General features: G+C 43.4%; 1 protein-coding gene across 2 annotated transcripts in view; it reads right to left on the reverse strand.

The window, feature by feature from the left end:
• Window positions 1–19,249, reverse strand: part of LOC117828743 (enhancer of polycomb homolog 1-like) — a 51,344-nt gene that overhangs the window by 14,075 nt on the left and 18,020 nt on the right. For both annotated transcript variants that reach the window (XM_034706045.1, XM_034706044.1), the window contains 8 exons: window positions 15,420–15,579; window positions 10,724–10,869; window positions 10,060–10,266; window positions 8,176–8,324; window positions 5,602–5,755; window positions 2,986–3,144; window positions 2,779–2,868; window positions 2,439–2,587 (listed from right to left, as the gene is read on the reverse strand). In XM_034706045.1, the coding sequence (XP_034561936.1) occupies window positions 2,439–2,587; window positions 2,779–2,868; window positions 2,986–3,144; window positions 5,602–5,755; window positions 8,176–8,324; window positions 10,060–10,266; window positions 10,724–10,869; window positions 15,420–15,519 (1,154 nt within the window). In that variant the 5' untranslated portion in view covers window positions 15,520–15,579. The remainder of the gene's footprint in view (window positions 1–2,438; window positions 2,588–2,778; window positions 2,869–2,985; window positions 3,145–5,601; window positions 5,756–8,175; window positions 8,325–10,059; window positions 10,267–10,723; window positions 10,870–15,419; window positions 15,580–19,249) is intronic.

The raw sequence follows: 19,249 nt of genomic DNA on the forward strand, positions 1-19,249 counted from the left end.
GCCTTTAGAAAGGATTACATATACTTTAAGGGGCAAGAGGACATCGTACACCTGATGGAGGAACCTTGGGATAATTAGATGGCCTTCTGGGATACCCACGCCGATGTTAGATGCTCCAATAATAGACTGAGATGTATCTACTTGAACACAGTCCTTCGCTCAAACTACTGACAGAGTACAAGAACTGTTTTACTTCATTTTATTTAGTTATTTATTCAACTTTAATACTATTTTATCATTATTTGTATTATTTACTTTATTTATTTATTCAATGTTATTATTAATGTATACATTATTATTTTTTATTATTTAATTTATTTATTTGAATTTTATACATGACTTTTATTCCTATTGACTTTATTTATTTGTTCAATTTTATTTTCATTTTATACATTTTTATTTATTTATTTATTAATTAAATTTATTGTTATTTAATACATTATTACTTGTATTATTATTTACTTTTTTATTCATCAATTTAATTGAATTTATATTCATTCAATTGTATGTATATGTGTATGTGTACATATGTGTATGTATATATGTGTGTATATGTATATATTATATATAAGTGGATGTAAGATGTGCTTACTCCTCTATGTCCTTTCTTAACTCACCTGAGATTGCGTGTGTGTGTTCTCTATTGTTTTTATGCACATAGATGTGAAGATATGTGTATGAATGTTTATAAATGTATATCTAAAGTTGTTGTGAAAATCAATAAAAACAATGTTGGGGAAAAAAAATCCTCCCTGATATTAATTTAATCTGTGTTTTTTTTTTGGAGCTTGTTAAAACTGATAAACTAGAATTCTACTACTAGTGCCAAACAAAGTGTGGCCCAGACTTGAATTCCAGAGAATAACCAAAGTCTAGAGGAATCACTTACACGTCTGTACAGGATTTGAAAGATCCTTGTTCAGATATTTAAGCCGACCACTGTCCAAGAAAAACAACTGGACTGACCAACACTGCAGTCCCTGCAGGCGAACTGCAAGTCTGTCCAAACAATCAAACTAAGCTGTGTTTTCTAACTTGATCAAGTTGTTCTATCACAAGCGCACATCATATTGAAGAAGACAGATAGTCTGGTCCATCAGCTCCCCTCAGGGCAGGTGATAAGGTCCACTGCAGGCAGAAACCAAACATTGCCAATCTGGTGTGGGCCTGTGAGGGAGATAGTCCAAACCAGTTGGTCTCCATCGCTGTGGCTGCTGCGGGTTAACTCCTCCAGCTAGTGTGCTTTATTTAATCGGCTGTGTAATCACTGAGTGTGTATCAGACGAAGCTGCGGGACACGTTTCTTTTTTCTGTTCAAACTCAGCTGAAGTTTTCTGATTGGTCTACAGGCAGCGGTAGCAGGTGAATCCCAAAATGTGTGTGTGTGTCGTGTTCATCATGTTAGCAGCCAGCTTGATATTTATAATGGAATATGCCCGCCAAATGATCGCTGGTGACCTGCCAAAAAGCCGGTATGGTAAACAGCCTCGGCAGATCCAGCCAACCCTTGGCTCGGTTTCACCTGCTCAGTATTGGAACTGGCAGCATTCCTACACACATTTCATTTCACATTTCTACATTTTTACCCACTGTGTTTACTGGAGTGATGAAAGCATGCAGCACCTGGATATCACACTGATCAATCACGCTTATACTTCATGTCACAAGTGTTAGCAAAACTGTGGTTCATCCATCAGAGATCATCTTAAGGCGTTTTTCGACAGCAGGAATTTTACCCCAGAACTAGGTGTGTTTCGACCGGTGGACCCAGGGTCTAAATTTAGTTCAGGGATAGTTAATCTCCCCCCTAAAAAGCCCCTGCTACTTTTCAAAGGGGGGCAGGACCTGCAATGCTGAACATGTCTGATTGACTGATAACAGGCTAACTGTTGTGCTGCTCATATGATACCAGCCTGTCCGTCTGCTTCTATGGTGTCATCGTGATAAATGGCATTCGTCTTTGTTTTACTGCCCTCTACTGGTCTGCCTCCATACGTCACTGGCCTGATTTGCACAATCTACACGGGACTTCAGCCCGCGGTCGAAACACAGACAACAATGGGGCACAGGGACCTTTTAGTTCAGGGTAAAGTAGTTCTGGGGGCTAAGAGACCACTTCATGCATTGTATTTAAGGACGTTTTATTTTTGGATGATGTTTTTATTCTCATTTTCTTTGTTTTGAGTGAGCCTGACAATTTTAGAGCTAAGTAGGGCCGTCTTCTCACTTTCAATCTGCACATCTGTTCCGGGTCAAAGCACTATGCAATAAAGATTTAAGAAAAAGCAACATGCAACAAGAAAACATCACAACTTCAAGCTAGCTGAAGCCTGGAATTAAACAACTTCCATTCTGCTTTAGCACCATCAGAGGAATCCATGTGACCCTGATCAAACCTCAGATAGCATGGAGAAATCAAGCTACCACATCAAACTCACCTTCCCCCTCTGCCCAAGCGGCGCCGTGCAAGACCTATGCAGCGTCGTGGCACATTCAGCGAGGTCAGACAGTAGCGGAAGCGCGGGTCTCCGAGCCCGCCCTCCAACGGACTCACCCAGGGCCAGCTACCGCTCTGATCCGATTGAGGCTGAAGGAGAGAAGGACACAAAAAAAATCAAGATCAAAAAGAGACACAGGGAAAAGAAAGAAGGTGAGTCTTTGTTATCACATTGTTCTGTCCAGCAGAGTGTGGTAGACTAACAGCCAGAGCTGGCAGACTGACCAGCCTGCTGATGGCACTATAAATAGAATCATTTGGAGTCAGAGGAGGGCACTCACAGCGTAGTACTGACAGCCGGCCTTCCTCCTGAACGCATAGCAGCCATCTGGGTCATTCTCCTCCTCTGCCTCTGAGGAACCTGAATGGATCTAAACAATAAAAACATCATCAGTGAATGAATACTCAAACTTGTTTATACGCCTCAGACAATCTGTACTCCACAAGGATTTTAAGGTTGTTGGGTGATTACAGCTGTGAGCCCCTACCTGTGAGAATGATTCTTCGTCCGAGCTGGGGAAGTCATACTGGTTGAGGTCCTTGGGATTGAACACCGAGGGTCCCGAATGTTGAGTCGCTGACAGAGGAGGGATCTTGGGTTTCTTTTCATATTTCCTTTTGGTTCGCACTGCCTCTGTCTTCTCCGGCTAGGAAGAAGGGAGGAGACACAGTGTTCAATGTTTATACTACAGCCTGCGTAATCCAAAAAGACCCAAAGCAGCGCCGGTGATTGCAGTCTCGTGTTGGTAGTCGATGCACAGGAGTGGAGTGTGTGTAGAAACAACAGCGAGTAAAGGAGGCATTGATATGCAGATGGCAGCATGTGCCAGATGCCACTGCCTTGCCAGATGGCTGCCCCCCTCCTCCTCCCTCTCCTCTTCCTCAATCCACCCTGTGCCACCATTCACCCGGACTTCCCCAGTGGGACGACCCCTCCCTGTCTGAACAGACTCCAACTCCACTAGGATTAGTCAGATCCTATTCAATCCTGAGTCGTGGGAGGGGGGGTCAAAACAAACAGACTCTACGGTGAAGAACCTCTGTGTCAACTCAATGGAGGGAGTACAGGGTAGAGTCAGGTGGGAGGAGGGGACAGAGTCAAACCAAAAGATGTGTGTGTCAACAAAAGGGAGAAGTCAAGCAGCTGGTGGAGGGGAAAAAAGGAGGAAATAGTTGTGTCCCCGCAGGGCAGGGGGGGTCGTCGGACACTGGAGCTAATGAAGTTATAACGAGAAGAGGTGACACAGAGTTCAAAGGAGTGCTGGGTAATGAAGTGCTACATTATGGGAGCATATGGCAACTCAGCTTTACATTAAATGCTGTAAGGTTGACGGACTCAGCACTTAAAGAATGCACCCTGCAGCCCAAACGACACAATGCTGATTATTAGGCAAGAATGCAGAGATGCAGTGATTGGCTGAGGGCTTCCCAGGAGCCAGGGGATGGAAATTCCACTTTCAGTTTGATTTCTGTCCCTTGGAGACGGCCTTGAATGCAGGTAGGAGCCTCAGTATGGAGGCACCAATCCAGCAGCTTACCTATTAGACCAAAAAATAACATCTAGCTACACTGGAAACTGATTCTTTGTCCCTCCAATACATTACCGTACATAGGTATCTGTGCTAGCTGCTAATAGAGACAGGTCAGACCTTTGCAGCCATCATGGATTAAATCCATAGACTGTATAAATAATGGACGTAGTATCCGTGATGTCAGCTGTTTCTGAAGTGCTGTTTTGAGGCCAATCATCGGCAGGAGCCATACAGAAATTAGCTATCCAGACTGAAGATGTTTTTTGAACCAGGCTGTAAACACGTTTCTTATTACTGTAAAGATCGTCTTCTTTGAATGCGTGTGTATGTGGTTTCTGGTGTTTCTGCAGCTAGCCTCAAGTGGACACTCAATGAGCTGCATTAGCTTCATATTTTGAGACCGGAGGTTGCCGCTTCATTACATCTGGTCGTTCTGGTGTCGACTAGGTATGGGCAATGATTTTCGAATATTCGTTCACTTTTTAAAAATTTAAGAGTTACTTTGAATATTTACTCATTTTAAAAGTAAAATTTTTTAGCGTTTTCAGCGGTGCCTGGTTGTAATACTGTATTCCCGCCAGACGGTGGCTAAAGAGCGACTTAAAGCTGTTTGCTAACCGCATTAAGTAACAGAAGAAGAAGAATGCTAGCTGCATTAAATAGCAAAAGAAGAAGAAAACATCTGCACGGCGATTTTCTCCGTTTCTGAATCTCACACTACTACAAGTGTGTTTCCAGAGACTGAGCGTGGCTGTAAAATGTAACACACACGCCACGCCGCATCACAGAAACACCGACATAACGATCGAGATAGCTGACAGTGCTCGCTACTAGCAGCACCTCGTCCTGCTGCTGGTTAACGTGACTGACACACAAACTGGCTGTTAATGGGACCGGTCCGTGTGTGTCTGTGTCTGTGTCTGTGCGTGTGTGTGGGGTTGATTATTCGAATAATCGTCGAATAGATGCCGATGATTATCGAAAAGTATTTTGGCTTTAAATGCCCATCCCTTGTGCTGACTAACAAAGGTGATAACATTTCATTGTTTTGCTAACTAGATGCACTTATCCCTAAATCAGGCTATTTGAACATTCAAGTATTTCAATCTGGTTCCAGAGAGTTATTTCTGTGAAAACATTGTTACTTATTCTGGAAAAGAAAACAACTGTGAGTTAAGACAAAAAAAGAATCCTTATTTTCTGAAAAGTTACAACAACAAATGTAAAAGGGAAAGTGGCGTCCTCATCCAAAAGCTGTTACACACTCCCAGTCAGCAAATGATTTTCAATAACTCACACTCTGTTGCCATTTCATATCAAGTGCCGATCCAAAAATGAAAATGCCAAGCTTTGTGCTGGTTCAATATGAAGTACAGTATTCATCATCGATGTGGGAATTGACTCAAGAAAAGAATAAATGCTAAGTCAATAACATTTTCTGATACTCCTGCAGACGTTCTGTTCAAACACCCACACAGAGCGAGAGCCAGAGAGGACGGGGACTGTTTCATTCTGCTTCCTGACATTATGACAGAGGAAGCCAGAGCGAGCTGTGACTGTAGAGGGCCTTACTTTCTTGTAGTCCTTCATATCCAAGTGGTCCTGGTGTCTGTACTGGTTGCTGCTGGAGAGGGGGATGAGGGGGATGGTGTAGACTGGTTTCACCAGCGCTCGCTGAGCCAGCGCCTCTGCCATCACCTCGCTGCCAAAGTCTGGCATCAGATTCCTAGAAGACAAAAATAAGAGAGTGGAGAGCTGGTGAGCAATGAGGGGAGTTACTGAGAGCTAGGCATGATGTCACGGCTGTATTAAATCAACTGTATTGACTGAATAGAAACTGGTCCAAAAAGCTAGTATCCGTGACGTCATCTATCTGTTTCTGAAGCTTTGTTTTGAAGCCGATTGTGGGCGGCAGCCATGTTGGAAATGTTGAACTCAACCGAACTTCTGTCAAGCTAGTGTGAGGTAAAGAGGCGGGCTGTGAGCCTCCTCGCCAACAGCTTCAGTGTTCCCGCCTGTCAGTTAAGTCAGAGCCCGCCTCTTTACCTCACACTAGCTAAACAATTAATCGACTATTGGTTAATTGATTGTTAAGAAATTACTCAAAACACGCATTTTTGTTTTCAATTTTCCGTCACGTGGAACAAACATCATGTGGTCTCATATAACATTCATGTATCAGGGAGGTGTTTTAAGTTTAAAGCATGTTTGGATGTGAATCAGCTGTTAAAGGTGTTGTGCACAGCGGAGACGCTCAGCTGGCGGCTGCAGCTGTGCTTCAGGTCTCCACATGCAGGATCAATACGCAACTGCTGCCAACAACGTCACGGACACAAAGGTTGACAACTTTAAACAGGACCTTTAGATACAAAGCCAACAAACTGGTGGGAATTGCTAGTACGCTGTGTTTGCAGAGCAGCAACATCAGAGCCGTCTGAGCTTTCCTGCTGCTGGACTCATTATGACCCGGTTGCACTCCCAGCTGACACCTGACCACGTACACATGTTTATTTTTCTCAATGAGAAATAAGAGTAGGCAGAAAACTGGACACTGTGAGTATGAAGTACTTTTCTGTTAGTAGTATGAGCCTTCACTTTATAAGACTATGTCATCAGAGAATAATATTTTTATGAGCCTGATCGTTGATCATCAGTGTTAAACATGTTGTACCCGTATTCAATACCATCAGTTATATGCATTTTGTTGCTGTAGAAAATATAATTTAGGGGAAAAAAAACATACTTGGCCTTGTTTTTGACGTAAGGAAATTCGTTGATTTTTTAAAATTGATTAATCAATAATTGATCGTTACGATTTCCAAAAATCAATCAGGGAAAATACTTCAAATTTACATCCCTACTTCAGCATATCCAATATGGCACCCGCCCCCGATTGGCTTCAAAACAGCACTTTAGGAACAGATGGGTGACGTCACGGATACTACGTCCATTATTTATACAGTCTATGGTTTGTATGCAAAATACAACTCAAGAAACCAGCAGTTAGAAGTGGAGTCTCAGTTCTACCTTCTGAATCGTGCTAGCATACCTTGATCCACAAAATAGAGAAATCTGTGCCTGCACTGTGGTTATTTTTACAGCGATATGACAGCAAACCTATGCTACATTTCCAGTGACGTACGTCTGCAGCCTAAAGACAACAAAAACAAACTCACCTCAGGTGCACGGGAACAGCCCATAATACACAACTGTCAAGCCTACACACACAAATAATGCAATGCACCTGGGTCACTCTTCCTCAACATAATATCATGAAGTGGGACGGGAGGCTATCAGCTGAGAGTAGAGCGGTCCAATCTGGGAGGAAACACTAGCTTTGATGTGCAGGCAGAAAGCAGGCCGGGATAACAAGAGGAAATTGAAATGTCACTACAAATCAAAAGCACTTCAAGAAGAAGGGTCCAATTTAAGCTCACACTGACAGCTACTTTCAGAACAAATGCATTTCACTGGGATGTCATGTTTGGAGGGATCGCAGAGGCTGGGGGGAGGAGAGCATAAAATAATACAAACACAGAGTAGAGTGTGGTGTACTTCCTAACAGACTGGGAAACAGACTCCGAGTACAGAGGAGTCAATGAGCTCATTTGCTCCTGACACCGCTGAATAAACAGGGTGAACTCTAAATTGATAATGCATGCAAAACAGTGTACACAGCCATGCCCCCAATTAACACGAGCAGCAGAGCCTGACTTTACAGAGAGATGTGGTCCACTCTTTTATCCCATCAGTCTCACAGACAAGCGTCCTAATGGCCTCAGCTTGGGATTTCAACTTGACAAGAAAACAAAAGCTAATCAAACATGTAGGTTAACCACAAGAGCCATCCAAACACTTCATCCAGTGAGAGGTCTGACAACGAACCCGTCTCAACTCTGACGCTTCACATTTAGTCTCTAATAACCTGATCCCCCCCATACACTACAGGAGACGACACAAAAATAGATCCTTTCATGAACATCTGCCGTCATCCGACGAGCGGAGCGCGCTTATATCAATCTCTTGCATCATAAATCCCAGAAATAAAAGCCTCCTGATAGCAGCTACTTCCCTAACAAGGCTGTTGATGCGGCGCAGGCAGCTAACAGCCGTTTCAAAAACTCTCTCTCAGGGCCAATTTCTTACCTCTTCTCCACGATTTCCAGTGTGAGGTGCAGCAGTTCCCTCTTGCTCTTTTCCCTCCTCTTGATCATCTCCAGGATTGTGACAGCTCGGCTCAGGTCCCTGCGCAGCTTCAGCATCTTCTCGTACGACGCCTCGTCATTCTTTCGGTTCTGAAAATGGAACAGTGATGAGTCAGACACAAATGGTTTCATGTATGCTGAAAGTTCTTTTAGACGGTAAGCTGAACTGAGGTTTTTAACTGGTTATTAAAGAACCTGGGACCCAAATCAACAAAAAGGTAATACCTATGATATTTCAGACCATATGTAAATACTAAAATCTATGTTAAAATATTATGACTCAACTTTGATCCATTTTCAAACATGTTCAATTACGTTTTTTAAAATGTTTCCACTCTGGGTTTTAAGGGGGCTGGTTTAACCTGATATTTATTACGTAATACATATCCAACCAATCAGAAATGAAACACTGAGTCACGTGCACACATGTTTAATAAACTACCCCGCTCCTGCTCAGACCGTCTCCTGACGTCTCAGCCAGCTCCCCTCAGTGTTGTCTTAGCTGTTAGCTTGTTTGCTAATCAGGTCCTGCCTGTATAGCATCTGTCTATATAGCTGTCTCTCTGCTCTTTGCACCGCTGTGCTCGTGTGTCTCTGTCTGCACATCCACCACTGAAGATGACAGCTTGTTGTCATTCTTCTACTTCCCTAACTGCGGTGGATTTGGTGAAACTTTGGGTCGTGGTTTAGTTGAGCTGCGGCCGAGTGGCTAAAGCAGTCCCGCACATGCTTGGATCATTTCCCCAGGACCGGTTCACTAACTGTCCCCAGGACCGGTTCACTAACTTTCCCCAGGACCGGTTCACTAACTTTCCCCAGGACCGGTTCACTAACTTTCCCCAGGACCGGTTCACTAACTTTCCCCAGGACCGGTTCACTAACTTTCCCCAGGACCGGTTCACTAACTTTCCCCAGGACCGGTCCACTAACTTTCCCCAGGACTGGTCCACTAACTTTCCCCTGGACCGATTCACTAACTTTCCCCAGGACCGATTCACTAACTTTCCCCAGGACCGATTCACTAACTATCCCCAGGACCGGTTCACTAACTTTCCCCAGGACCGGTTCACTAACTTTCCCCAGGACCGGTTCACTAACTTTCCCCAGGACTGGTCCACTAACTTTCCCCAGGACTGGTCCACTAACTTTCCCCTGGACCGATTCACTAACTTTCCCCAGGACCGATTCACTAACTTTCCACAGGACCGGTTCACTATCTTTCCCTCAAACAGCTCAGAGTTTGGACAAACGGCTCCGTCTGACACCCGGAGCCGAGCTCCTCTGCGTGCACATACTACACTTCAGCCTCCGCTGCACGGGGCGTCCCATGGTCCTGATGCCCTGGAGACTATGGAGTGATAAACTAATAAATGATATAAGTCCTGATTTTAAAGTATTTTGTAACTCAGCATTCAGAGAACATTTGAAATGAATAATTTTCAGATTCTGGAGTTTTTATGTCTTTAAGATTCAGAGTCAGACGGCTCTAACATGCAGGCTGTGAACTCTCTTATGACCTGTCAATCAAAGAGTTAGGCCACACCGATACAGTCCTAAGAAATGCTCTGAACTGTAAAAGAAGCTGTTTTTGAACAGAGTTTTTCAGAGTTGTGGAAGTTTACTTTCACTTAAATTTTTGTTGAAGCTTGATTACACATTTAATTTTGATATTCTATGTGAATTTTAAATATTCCAATTATGTTTCCAGAGGCTTTAAAGCTCTAGTTTTTGAGTAATCATGTAGCAACTTAACAAAGCTATGATACGATTTGCATTGAACAGGTGTAACAACACAACATCCTCCGTCAGCTCCACAGATTCTTACCTTCCTGGTCTGCATCTTCTCCGTCCGTCGGCGGAAGGCCACATAGGGGTCGCTGGTGCTGGATCCGTCTCTCTTCTCCTGCTTCACGTTGGGGATGAGGGAGCCACCCTTGCATGTTTTCCTCTTGCGGCTCCAGTAGTCAAACACTTCCCTGATCAGCTCGTCGTCCTCTTTCAGCAGCAGTTTGGCTTCCTGAAGACTGACGAGCTGCGGAAACACAGAGGAGAGGTAAATTCAGGTAACAAGACATGCAAGCACTATATATAAACCTCAAATGTATACTGAAGGTTTGAAAGATAACACATGCTGCTCTTTAAAATGAGCTCAAGTCATTTTTAGCAGACAAACACGGAAACAAAGCTGTTCAGCCTGCTGCGGTGAGGCACAGCGTACTGATTGCTCAGCTCAGTCTGACAGTTCTGCTTGTAAGTAACTCCATGAAGAAGCTGGAAGCAGAAAAGTAGCTTTACATAACTTAAAGAAGAGCAAAGATCAAGTTGATGACCAACTCCTCCAATGACTAAATGACAAGGCAAGGACCACGATGTTATTCACGACAGGGTAAAGAAGGATCTGACTCAGTGGGCTTATTTATCCAGAGATGTGTTTGTGCAGAGTCCCTGCAAAAAGGTCTTTTCCCCCTCCTGCACAGAGTGACAAATACCTGCTGTCCGCTGCCTTTCTCCAGCCGGTCTATCATTTCTTCAAACTGCAGGGCGGTGATTTCCATCTTCTTCTTCAGCTTATTCACAAAAGTCTCGTCCTCTGAATCCAGGTCGTAGTCTGGCTGCTCCGTGTCCAAACTGAAAGCTGTGAGATGGAAAAGAGTTGGTTACTGAAAGGGACAAGACGCAGCATTTTCAGAGGCTGCACGAGGAAGAGGACAGTCTGGAATATGCACATCACCTCTAGGAGCATAGTGGAGAACGCTGCACAGTGCATGCCTCTTTATTATAGAACTAAGGGATGTCCTGACCGGCTTTTTTGACCCCCGATCCGATTTTTTAATATTGAATATTTGCAGATACCGAGTCCCGATCCAATACTTGTGTTTGCCTAGATAATAGTTGCAAAAGAGATAAGAGTTTTTTTTCTTCAGAAATAAGTAATAAAAAAAATAACTAAAATATGTCTTGTGTTTATTCCATTCAACGTAATCCAGCTAGCATTGTTGTAAAACCCTTAATCTGTGTTACAAACTCTGCCGCATGAGACCAAAAAATTGGTGTGCATCAATACAGCACGCTTAAATCTGAGGCTGCTCTGAATGCAACTCTCACGAGATCAGACTGAGAGATGGAGAACGTAAATATTGGGAGAGACAATGAGATCCAAACACGCCGATTGCATGCCACTAGTGGCATGCTAGTATAGAAAACAGCAGCTGCCGCTAGCCATGAGGATGCTAATGCTAATGTAACAGACCATCCTTTGTTTGGTTTATGTTTTCGCCTATTTGAACCACATGTCCCCTGGAGAGTTACTGAAGGGCGCGTAGAGCAGATGTTTTCTCTATAATCGGTCTGGTGGCAGTGAGGAAAATAGCTATTGGCTGTCCTGAAAGTCGCTAAATGACGTCATCAATTAATTTGCATAACTGAAATTATAATGGACGCTGTAGGAGAGACGTGTAACGTTGAGGGAGAGACAAAAAGAGGTTAAAAAACACTCTAAATATGTTTATAACTACACTTAGGAGCCAACAACAAATCATAGTAAAATGTGAAACTTTTCCACCATAACATTTTCAAGATGTTTATTGTATACAATCTACATCAACTATCTACATGGACCGAAAAGAGAAAGTAGGCGTGATCGACCAGCGGTGTCTTCGTACATGCGTGATGCATTTGCAGTCTGGATGCTGAGGGGTGAAAGCCTCCTGCTCTAAACGCAGCCAGGAGGGACTCACAGCAGCATCCACTGCTCGTTGAGAAAAGTAAGAACGATACATGCTTTCACGTCAGTCTAAAAAAGTCTCCGTTGACGCCAGAAAAAGTCGCTGGATTTGTTGCTAGTCCCTTTTTTGAAAAAGAGTCGCTAGAGGGGTCTGAAAACTCGCTAAATATAGCGACAAAGTCACTAAGTTGCCAACACTGTCTGGCTGGGCTCAAGTGAGTTCTACAATAACATTAAATCATGGCTTGAGTTCTACATCAATGTCCCTTTATTATTTTCTCATTGTGTATACACAGTTAAGATACTCAAACGCTCAATTACACTGCGCGTTAGCCTTCAGCTGTAAATTGTGTTCAGTGACAGCGGACGGAAAGGAATCGGATGAGATGATTGGCTCAAATGCAGATCACAGATCAATTAAAAAACGCCCAGATTGGCTCTGATCGGATAGTTGAGACTGGGATCGGGACATCTCTAATAACGCTTTTTACAATTCACTATTCAAATATGGGCATGTGTTGGGTTTGACATGCTGTACAAAGTAACCCTAAAAAAACAGCACATATATTTTCTTTAAGTATAATACCAACATGTCATGGTTTATAATGCTGAGTCATGTGTATGAAGCAGCAATTCATTTCAGGCGAAGTCCAAAAACACGTACACCATGAGGTATGAAAGGCAGACGTGTGTCATCAGACAACCTCAGACAAACATTGTTCAAAGAATAAACAAAGACTTTTCATGACTCAGCAGTTTCCTTGTGTTTACTTCTCAGCTTCCACCAACTCAATGGAGCAGTGCTTCAGGACAAACACCCATATCCAGGCTGGGAACTAAACCAGCCTCTCACTCATTAATGATGCCTGGGGCTCTGTTTTTTTTTTTTTTTTCTTGGCCGTACCGGGGAGTCTAGCCAAACTCTGCAGCCATGGCCTGGAGACTCTCCAGACAATTACAGATCGGTGTGGCGAAATGGGGAAGTGGCTGTCAGATACAATCCATCAAAAAGAGAACCGTTTGCTTCACTGTCAACATGAGGGTGTCATATAATTAACACGTTCACTTGTCACAACCTGAAGCAGTCAGAGAGGCATGCAGTGTGCACTCACTAGCTGGTATGTACGCGGTTTATCAACGGAGTGAAAGAGCTGCAAGAATCTGAACACGTCAGCCTCAAGACTCCTTATTGTTTACTCACCCTATTCAAACAACGTGCATCTGATGACTGCAGCACACAGAAATGTCTTTACTGTGACTTTAAGACTCTTTTACACTCCACTTTGAACTCAAACAGAGTGCATCAAGAGCTTGTCGAATGATTGATTTGATCAAATCGAGTTCTGACTAGAACTAGGAAGAGAGAGCACATATCTCCAGTGTTAGATTCTCTACACTGGCTCCCCATAAAATCTAGAATAGAAACAAAGCTGCCCTATTACCCCTCTAGAACACTACACTCCCAAAATGCAGGCCTGCTGGTCGTACCTAAAGTCTCTAAATGTAGTATGGGAGGTAGAGCCTTCGGTTATCAGGCCCCTCTCCTTTGGAATCATCTACCAGTCAGGATCCAGGAGGCAGACACCCTCTCTACTTTTAAGAGGAGGCTTCAAACTTTCCTTTTTGATAAAGCTTACAGTTAGAGCTGGCTCAGGCTTTGACCAGCTCTTAGTTATGCCGCTATAGGCTTAGACTGCCAGGGGAACTGGCGCACTGACACACTGGGATCCTATCTCACCCCCTTCCCCCCCAACCTCCTCATCACCTATTTTAAATCTTCCTGTCCAATTAAAGTTACAAACCATAGACCTTTTCTGGAGTCACTGAGCTCCCTTGTCTCGTGGGTTCCTCTGAGCTGCCATAGACGGCGTCCTGCTGTGGACGTTCCAGACACCAGCGGCAACAGCTACTACTACTCGTCTCATCACTATCACCGCTCTCTCTCTCTCTTATTCTCCTCTATCCCTCTTTCCAGACCCAACATGGAAGTTAAAGGAAGTTTGTCTTTGCCACTGTAACTTGCTAAATACTGCGAGGTGCAATGTTCATGGTGGATTAAGATGAAATCAGACTGAAGCCTGTCTGTAAGATGGGACTGGATCTTATCCTGACTTGATGTTGTGTCTTTGTTAGTCTAGACCTGCTGTTTATTAAAGCGTCTTGAGATAACGTTTGTTGTGATTCGGCGCTATACAAATAAATGACTGATTGATACTACTTCTACCTGCCTCATCACTATCATCGCTCTCTCTCTCTCTCTCTCTCTCTTACTCTCCTACTCTCCTACTCTCCTCTATCCTCGTTCCAACCCCAACTCAGTCTCAGCAGATGTCTGTCTAACATGAGTCTGGTCCTGCTGGAGGTTTCTGCCTGTTAACGGAAGTTTGTCCTTGCTGCTGTAACTTGCTAAATACTGCGAGGTGCTCTGCTCATGGTGGATTAAGATGAGATCAGACTGGATCTTACCCTGTCTTGATGTTGGGTCTTTGTTAATATCATAACATAGTACAGTCTAAACCTGCTCTGTTTGTAAAGAGTCTTGAGATAACTTTTGTTGTGATTTGAGGCTATATAAATAAAGATTGATGACTGATATGGGATCATTGTACAAAATTTAAAAGTTTAAATATTAGTGAGACTTTCCAACATTTTGAGTGCCATCTTAGGGGAATTTAATATTGAGTGCAGGATACCCACAACCCTGCATTAAATTGAGGCCCAGAGTACAAATCAGTCTCATACACATAATATTGTGACAGTTGACCAGCACCTTGCAGCAGTACTGTTGTGTATTTGCAAAGTAGTAGCACAGAGGGATGAGTGAGTTTGCAGGCAGCACCACTGGTGTTTGAAAGCACATAGAGCATTTGTATTTTAGGTTGCAAACCCATCACTTCACCTGTATATGTGTATCCCAGATTCACTTTTGGAGCGAGCCTGCTGTCAGGGTAATTGACAACACCGGCACTAATAACCTACTGACCCCTATTTTCTCTCTCACTGGAGACAGCTCTTACGCCTGCAGACATGTCCTGAAATAGCTCATCTCGCTGTTACACCCTTAAGTGACATCAGCATAAGACAAGTGACGTCTCTATCCGACATGACACCTTCAAAAACCACAGAGCTCTGTTGTCCTAATAAGGTGCTGATTTTTACTTCACACACAGGACTTCTAAACGGAGATTTATCTGTTTTTTTCTGGCGTGTGATCCAACACCAAAGGACCTGTTTCATTAGCAGCCAGCTGGACGGACTTCTTATCAAGAATAATTACTAACTGATCCACAAAAACCCAAACTTACACACCCAAATCTCTCAATCAACAGAATAAAACCCTCTGAAAGCATCAGACAACAAACCCAGCGCCTCCACTACGGCGTAACATCACCACCACGTGCTCAGAGACCACCAGCACAGCTCAGAGGATAATCCTGCAGCTCGCAGCCCGGGGTACTCACGCTGTATGTGAATAAGCTGCTTTGGCATCTTGAACTCCCCGGGGTACAGGGACTCGTAGTGCGTGATGTTGCGCTCTGCCTCGGGGACGGGGATAACCATGTTGTCCCGCTTCTCGCCGTAGACCTGCTGTGCCGAGATGGCCCGCTGGAGATGGTGCTCCTGGAAGAGGGGAGAGAGAAAAAACAGATGTTTACAAAAGACTGTCTTCAGAGGAGGGTTTTGCAGTACAGCTGCATGATATTGGAAACAAACTTCACAGAGTAATGTCTGTGTTTCTCCTGGAAAGTACATGATGCAGAATGAAAGAATGACAGGAAGTGTGCGGGTGTTAAAGGAAGTTTGTCCTTGCTGCTGTAACTAGCTAAATACTGCAAGGTACAATGCTCATGGTGGATTAAGATGAGATCAGACTGAGTCTTATCCTGTCTTGATGTTGGGTCTTTGTTAATAATAAAGTACGGTCTAGACCTGCTCTGTTTCTAAAAGTGTCTTGAGATAATGTTTGTTGTGATTTGGTGCTATACAAATAAAGATTGATGATTGATTGTCACTTAGGGGCGGGTATCGAAAACCGGATCCGACTTAGAACCGGTTCCGTCACAAACTCTGCGACGCAGAACTCCTTCAACCATGAGGAAACATGGAGAGGAAGAAGCGGTCTAAAGCGTGGCTCCATCAGTGCAACGCTGTCATCTCATGTAAAGGTGCAAATCCCTCAAATATGCTGAAGCATTTGTTGACTTGGCCTCGAAGCTTGGGGTTCGCCTCCCCAATGTGAACATGTGGGGAGGCAAACCCCTGCCTACCTCTCCCCTTTCGGAGTTGGGACACTTTCCCTCAGGCTTGAGGGGTCACATCCGGACTCACACGGCCGAAAATGAGGCGCCAAGAGCGGGTAAAATACCTCTGCGATGACCCCCGGAGGAAAAGCAATCTTCCTCTCCAATTTCAAAGTCTTTTCATCCAGTCTAGAGGGGCCACGTCTGGACTCACGCGGTCGAGAATGAGGTCCACCTATTGTTCAGTACGGCGTGGTGATGCCGGAACTTCATTCAGGCACTGTTGTGGCGTTGCAGTGTACAAGAGCCTTGGCAACACCTAACAGCACAGCATGCATGTTTACAAGCAGGTGACACACTGCATGCACAGATTCAGTTCCCTCTGTGTGATGCTAAACGAATGCATTGGAATTAGAGCCGTCTGTAAAAACCCCTCCACTATTTGTTTTTCCTCCAGAGACACGCTCACGATGACACGGCAAAGTAAATGTCTGATTCATTAACCAGCAGACAGAACCTGCTTTTAATGAATATCACTTCATTACATAGATATGCATCGACAAATGGGTATACTGGTGTGTAATGGGATGACAACAGAAATGAACAAGATTAATTTAGTTTGGGGGAGGAAGACACTGTTGCATCAGGAGGTAAATTAATTTTCCATTTGTTGTTAATATGAGGAGGCGAGCAGAGGAGCAGACTGTGAGAGAGAGACGGCACAGCAGTGTCTGATAGTGATAACCAACATCAACTTCACAATATGAAGCTGTGGGTGCGTTAATATTTGGATGTTGTTCCAAACAAACCTTTGAACAGTCAAATAGATTACATCCCAGCCTCTCATTACAACAGAAGGACAGTTATTGGCACAATATGTTACAGATACTACATGGAAGTAGGGCTGGGCGATAATTCAAGAGCGATAATTATGTATCAAAGCTATAGTCCTCGTCGCAGAGGTCGCTGGTTCGACTCCCAGACGGTCGACCATTCACTGCATTTTTCCCCCACTCTCTACTCCTCATGTTTCCTGTCTCTCTTCAGCTGTCCTATCAATAAAGGCGAAAAAGCCCCAAAATATAACTTCAAAAAAAAAGAATTGGATATACATTTTTATCGATATATGTTGATATCAATATTTATTTAGATTCAATGTTGACACAAGAGGAGTCCATACAGGTCTTTAAAAGTGTTTGCATCAATAAGACGATGCTAGTTACTCTGTATACTGCAGGAAGTGTCTCAAACATGTTAACATTTCACACTTAAGCTCACAGCTGTAGTGGTAAGTCTATTCTCCTTACTGAAGGTAGGGCTGGGCGATAATTCGATAATTATCATGATATAGTTTTTCTCAATTTAAATATAATAAATTTTTCAATACAAAGGGAGGGCGCTAATGAGCCTTAAACGCTAGTTGCCACCCAACATTAGACAGTAGAAGAAGAAGACAGCATTGCACAGCCAATCATGTCGCAGGGTGAGAGGTGGGCGGGGCTTAAAGACCTTTGGAGCGGAATGTAAACAAAGCTGAAACGAGTGATAGCAACACAGCAGAAAACTTAAAACATAGCAGCTCAAAGCAGAGTCGTTAGTCTGACATTGTGTCAACTCTGCGTTAACTAATAACTTAACACACTTCATTAAATCTACTTTCAGGATGTGGGTAAAGAAAGAGCACAGAGACAACTTCTGCTGTGCATTTCAGACATGTTTAATGTCCACCGAGACCATAGAACTGAACACTGAATAACCGTGATGCATTCAATGCACTGTAGGAAACAATATCGCTCTGCCTGTAACCCTTAGTAATATTAAAGGAGTGTGCAAAACTCAAAACAATACTCTGACTCTTTAAACTGATACACTACAATTTCTTTGTTGTAAGTTTAAATCAAATTGCGCAAATTATCTCAAACTGAGAAAAATAAGAATCTACAAACTAAAACTTCACAAAAATCTCATCTTACACAAAAGACCTGCTTCCTGTTAGCACCGTCAGAAATGATGGATTCAAGACGCTTATCAGAAAACTAAATCCAGATACAAGCTAACAACCCGTATTCAACTTTCACTCAGGAGCAAAAATCTGCCTTTAAATTTAAATGATTGATATTTATCGTGATAATTATCGATATCGCCCAGCTCTACATGGAAGAACGACTGTGCATATGAAACTTAAATAAATAGAGAGAGGGATGAAATCCCAGTTTCTGTTTGTGGATTTCATCTCAGTATTTGTGCAGAGGCATGTTAGGGGAATAATAAACTGCAGAGAAAATGAGTGCAAATATGAAAGTAAACATTAAAAACAAAACAGGGTAGCACTGCACAGTCAAACAATCTTCTTAATTCTTTTAATTATCTTCTAATGATATTTAGTCTCAAACTTCTCTGTTATCATCTCTGCAGACTCGTAAAACAAGGCAGAGTTCCTCCAGGCGGTCATACGTCACAGACAATCACAGCTCTCCACGGTGAGTCTTAGAGGAATCAGTCAAGCATGAGGGGAATAAAGGTAAAGGATGTTTAGTGTTTAACCGAGCCTGTCTGAGTAACAGCAGGTGTTCTGGTGTGTCAATCCTCCGTCAGTACAAAGAGGTGAGATTCATTTTAGTCTATTTGTACTTCAGGCGAGCGCAGACGTCATTTTGAGCTCCGCACAGGTAACCCTACTAACGCACCGATGACTCACTGTTTTCATTTGCTGCAACGCCGAGCAAGAGGGAGTCACAAAGTCAGTCTGCAGGAGAATCTAAGAGTTTACAAATAACACTGTTGCATATTCAGAGACACGGGCCCACAGATGAAAACACCTGCAATGTTTACTGAAAGAGAAAATCATTGAAAGTAACTTCTCGGCTAAACAAACAAGGCTGTTGGCAAATGAGTCACTGGATTGACTCTTGAACTCGGTAAACAGAATGTTTTTTGGATTATGTAATCTCATGCAGTCACCTACAAATGGGATGCAAACAGAAATCCTACGCCAAACATGAGTCTCTGGAACAATGCATGACTTACAACCCCTTACTGACACGTTTTAT

This window comes from Notolabrus celidotus, chromosome 17, assembly GCF_009762535.1.
Source record: "Notolabrus celidotus isolate fNotCel1 chromosome 17, fNotCel1.pri, whole genome shotgun sequence".
Classification (NCBI taxonomy): Eukaryota; Metazoa; Chordata; class Actinopteri; order Labriformes; family Labridae; genus Notolabrus; species Notolabrus celidotus.